At 55.3% G+C, this 4759-nt stretch overlaps 1 protein-coding gene across 1 annotated transcript; it reads left to right on the top strand.

The window, feature by feature from the left end:
• Positions 1-1520: 1520 nt before the first annotated feature.
• On the top strand, positions 1521-2687 carry PSMB11 (proteasome subunit beta 11). Its single transcript, XM_008067795.1, has one exon. The coding sequence runs from the start codon at positions 1592-1594 to the stop codon at positions 2498-2500; it is 909 nt and encodes a 302-aa protein (XP_008065986.1). The 5' UTR covers positions 1521-1591; the 3' UTR covers positions 2501-2687.
• Positions 2688-4759: the final 2072 nt, after the last annotated feature.

The following is a 4759-nucleotide window of genomic DNA, read 5'->3' as shown; positions in this document are numbered from 1 at the left end:
AATCCACTCACCTCAGCCTCCCAAAGGCGCGGGGTTACAGGCTGAGCCACCGAACCCGGCAGTAATATTTTGATTTATTGTAGAGATGAGGTTTCGCCAAGTTGCCAGGTTGACCTTGAACCTATGGGCTCAGGCAATCCTCTCACCTCAGCTTCCCAAAGTGCTGGGTTTATAGACGTGAGCCACCATGCCCGGCCTGACTTATTCTTTAGAAAGAGGATATAGTCTTAACTCTTCAGTAACATTCCACATGCTCCACCCCATGGAAGCAAGAAGGACTTAGCATACCCTCCTGGTTTCTCCAGTCTTCCCATAGCATGTGTACCCTCAGTACTGAGACCCCGAGAAAATATGATGCCATAGCCCCACCATTATGATGTCTGGAGGGTCCATGCTCTTTCCTTTGCGTGTGTGTCTGTTTCTCTGCCACAGCACCACCTTGAGCTGCTATGCTTAGTGAAATATGCATACTCCATGTGGTGCTGGAAGGAGATGCAGCTTGTCGCTCTGCCCCAGTCGACTTCAGCTTTCTGAAGGGCTTTTCAGGATCCACCAGCCCCACCCTGGACAACCCCTGGTTGGTCTCTAAGACTTAGACTCAGCATTATGGGGTCAAGATCAGTTTCTCCTGCCCTGGAACTATAAACAGCCCTCTCGCCATTGTGAAGTACTAGGCAGAAGGGGGAGCAGGAGACAGAGGGCCGCTGGATCCTTTTACCTACACCCTCAGGACTTCAACACAAGTGAACCAAGCCACATTGCCAGAGAACTGTCTGGAATGCCATCTTTGTGTAGAGAAGACATTTAAATCCCCAAAACAGAGGAGAAAGAGCTCCGGGTTCTAGTTTCCCTCGTTTCTCAGAAATCTGCCTTTCTGAAAGGTATCTGAGCCTCTTTCTCTTTTGCCCCCTACAAAACTCTCTTGCTCTTTTCTCTTTTGTCCTTGCCTCTCCATTTTTCCTTCCCCATCTTGCCCATGAGTTGAAAGTGTGAGTTGAGCCTGAGTTTCCTGCCCCTGAGCCTCTGAAAAGATTCTCCAGCACCAGGGCCTCCTGCCTCAGTGGGTTACAGCACCCTGCTGGGACCACATCAGAGCACTGAGTTGTCACCACCTCCTCCAGGGCCGGGAGCTATCTCGGGGCAGGGCCTGGGCCTTATTTGTCTTTGCGTGCCCCATGCCCCGCACAGGAAAAACACTACTCCTTCCACTTACGCCTGTTTTCCTTTGAGTCATCTTAGCCCCCCACCCCACTCTGGAGAGTTGAAGGATGACAGACAGGAGACTCTTTGGGTGACGCTTCGACGCGTCATGGGCAGCAGAAGGTGAAGGTCTGACTGATGGGGCAGCATCTTCCCAGCTCCACTGGCCGCATCCTGCCTCCCCTCAGCCATCCTGCGAGGAGGAGGGGGCTGCTCCATCAGCCAATCCCACAGCCTGATTTGGGGCTGGGAGAAATGAAGCGTCCGCTCACATGCCTTTGTCTCTGGTTCTGGCTGCGGCCCAGCTTCTCTGAAGCGTCCCTCTTTCCTAACCTGACCCTAGTCCACAAATCCCTGCCTCTCTCCTTCTGACCTTCACTCAGCCTCAGGGATGGCTCTGCAGGATGTGTGCAAGTGGCAGGCTGGGGACACCCAGGGGCCATCACCCCACTTGCCTCAGGCTGGTGGCTGGGCTGTGCCCCGGGGCTGTGACCCTCAAGCCTTCCTACAGATCCATGGCCCCAAGCTGGCCCACGGCACTACCACCCTGGCCTTCCGCTTCCGTCATGGAGTCATTGCTGCAGCTGACACGCGGTCTTCCTGTGGGAGCTACGTGGCCTGTCCGGCCTCACGCAAGGTCATTCCTGTGCACCAGCACCTCCTGGGTACCACTTCTGGCACTTCTGCCGACTGTGTCATGTGGTATCGGATACTACAGCGGGAGTTGCGGCTCCGGGCACTCAGGGAGGGTCAGCTGCCCAGTGTGGCTAGCGCTGCCAAGTTCTTGTCAGCCATGATGTCCCGCTACCGGGGGCTGGATCTGTGTGTGGCCACTGCCCTGTGTGGCTGGGACCGCTCTGGTCCTGCCCTCTTCTATGTCTACAGTGACGGCACCCGCCTGCAGGGGGACATCTTCTCAGTGGGTTCTGGATCTCCTTATGCCTACGGCGTGCTAGACCGTGGCTACCATTACGACATGACCACCCAGGAAGCCTATGCCCTGGCTCGCCGTGCCGTGGCCCATGCTACCCACCGCGATGCCTATTCAGGGGGCTCTGTCGACCTTTTCCACGTGCGGGAGAGTGGATGGGAGTACGTGTCACGGAATGATGCCTGTGTGCTGTACACCGAGCTACAGAACCTCCTGGAGCCAGAGTCAGAGCCAGAGGAGGAGGTCAGCCAGGCCCATCCTGAGCCTTCCTCTCCCCACAGAGCTGGGGAAGACGGAGAACTCTCTGCAGGGCCAGAAGAGGTAACACCGGGAGACTTCAGAATGCCAACAGAGACTGAGATGCTGTGAGAAGTGGCAAGACTTGGGGCATCTAGCCCCAGGGAGTGGGTGGGAGGCTGGGGCAGCAGCGGGGGGCTCACTGGGGACAGCCTCACAGCATCTGGCTCCAGCTCTTACAGGTTGCTGGCTTCCTTTGTTCCAAGTCTCCATTCTTTCTTCTGTCCAGAGCTGTTGATGTCCAACATGTTCCTATCGATGCTCCACGGATTGGTCCAGCCTCCTTCTTGGCACTGAGCTTGTCTTCCAGCAAACACTTGCAGCGTGCCTACTGCACGCCAGATGCCGCGCGAGGTGCCAGACCGTCTTTTCTTGCCATCTTCTTTTCTGCTTCTTTCCATCCTATCTTCAGTCTCTCTTAGTTTTGATCCTTTATCTATCTCAGTTTCAGTGTCTCGAACTCCTTCTCCCGGTCACTTTCTCACCTTAATGAGGTGGGGCAGCCGGGAGGGGAGCCCCTCTCAGAACCGGGTGGGGATGGTGGCCTAGTCTGGCACAGGGATGGCCGCCCTTTGGGTGGTGATGGCTTGTCTTATCTGCTCTCCTCTGCCTTGACAATAATGACTAGGATAATTGTTCCTTTACTGAATACAGTTCTTTTGACAACTCTTTGAGGAAAAAATGATCCTTACTTTACAGAAGAGGACTCAGGTTCAAAGGGTTATGGGACTTGCCCCGGGTCACACAGTGAGTAGCAGAGGTGAGGCTTAGATCTAGGCCTTCTCCAGGATCTGTGATCTTTCGGCACTGCCCCCACTACTAGGCCCTCTGTCCTGCTTTCCTTTCTTCCCTGCAGGATTCTGGGGAGTGGCATCCAGAGAAAGAGTAGTGGGGCCAAGCCCCTGCCTGGTGGCCAGGGTTGAGTGAACCCCGAGGGTCTGGAGGGTTGGGCCCAGGGCAGCTACCCCCATACAGGCTCATCTGTCCTTATCTTCCAGGCTGGAGCCATCCCTCACAGCCTACCCTTGCTCTGCAGCCTTCCGGGCCTGGCATTGCTGCTGCCAGACATTCCCTCCTCCTTCCTTCTCTGCCTTCTTTCCAGCATCTCCTTCCTGGTGCTTCCTCTGGAGAATGAAAAAAAGAGGGAAGTGGCTGTGCCAGTGGGAACTGTCTGGCTAGCACATCCTCTTGTGCCCCTCCTGTTCCCCCACCCGCTCCCCTGGAAGCCCTGACTTGGAGATCCAGGCTGATAGCTCCCCAGGCCAAGTGGGAGAGGAAGCACCATTGACCTAGGAGACGGGGACTGAAGGAAGGTTGCAGAAGCTGTTTTTTTTCTCATTCACTCCTAAAGCTTCCAGTCCCAAGAATAATAGCCATTTGTCCTCCCCCCTGGACCTCTCTCTGCTCAGCCTGGGCACTGAGCCTTAATTCTGCACCTAGTCTAAGTATTCCTTAGGCAGGAGCTGGCCAGAAGGGAGACTTCCAGACTCTGACCCCAAAGGAATTACCAGGAGGAGGGAGGAAAGGTCAGGGAACTCCAGAAAGGAAAGCAGTGAGGACAGAGTGGGGAAGAATTGTAGTGGGGCACAGAAAGATGCCTGGTACAGGGGGACTGGTCCTCAAGCCAAGGTCAGGGACTCTGGCCACTAGCCTCCATGGCAGCTCTTCTTCACCCCTTGCCCACTCCCTAGCCTCAGGGGATGTGGGACTCTGGGATGATAATGGGAAGTCATAGACCCGATGCAGGAGGAGGGGTAGCTTCTGCAGAGGGTCCATGCATTTGATTGATTCAGGCATAAAAGGGAACGTGTTCTGTCCACAGATGTATGGGAGCCTTGCATCCAGGTGTAGGTGAGTGACAAAGGACGGGTGTGTGGACGTGAGTGTGGCAGGTGATGCCTGTGCAGCTCCTGTGTACTGAGACAGGAAAGAGATATAAAGAGAAAGCAACACTTGGATAAACGACCTCTCAGCGGGGAGAAAGTGTGGCCTCTTTTGGGCCAGTGCTCTAGAGGACAGAGGAGGTGGGGCAGGGCTCACCCGCCTGTTCTCTACTTCCTCTTCTCCTAAACCTCTCCTGAGGCCTTCAGGGAGTGGGAAAAGGCAGGCAGGGAGGAGTGGCTTGGGGCCTGAAATTGCCACCTGAGCCTAACCAAAGGCACGCTGTGAACTGCGGGCAGCCTCATTCCCCCCAGATGCCTCTGCCCAAACGGGAGGAGGAGGATTGAATCCACACCAAGCAGCAGAACTGGAGGGGGAGCCCTCTCTTCTTGCTTCTCCTTCCATCTTCTCTCCCCTTTGTCCCCCTCTCTCTCTCTTTTTTTTTTTTTT

The sequence above is a fragment of the Carlito syrichta genome, unplaced genomic scaffold, assembly GCF_000164805.1.
Source record: "Carlito syrichta isolate Samal-C Ts95f unplaced genomic scaffold, Tarsius_syrichta-2.0.1 Scaffold309773, whole genome shotgun sequence".
Classification (NCBI taxonomy): domain Eukaryota; kingdom Metazoa; phylum Chordata; class Mammalia; order Primates; family Tarsiidae; genus Carlito; species Carlito syrichta.
Note: the sequence above shows the minus strand (reverse complement) of the source record. Positions and strands in the feature narration are given on the sequence as shown.

What these genes read in the sequence shown, in the direction of transcription:
- PSMB11 (XM_008067795.1), top strand. Translation starts at nt 1,592, where the DNA reads ATGGCTCTGCAGGATGTGTGCAAGTGGCAGGCTGGGGACACCCAGGGG.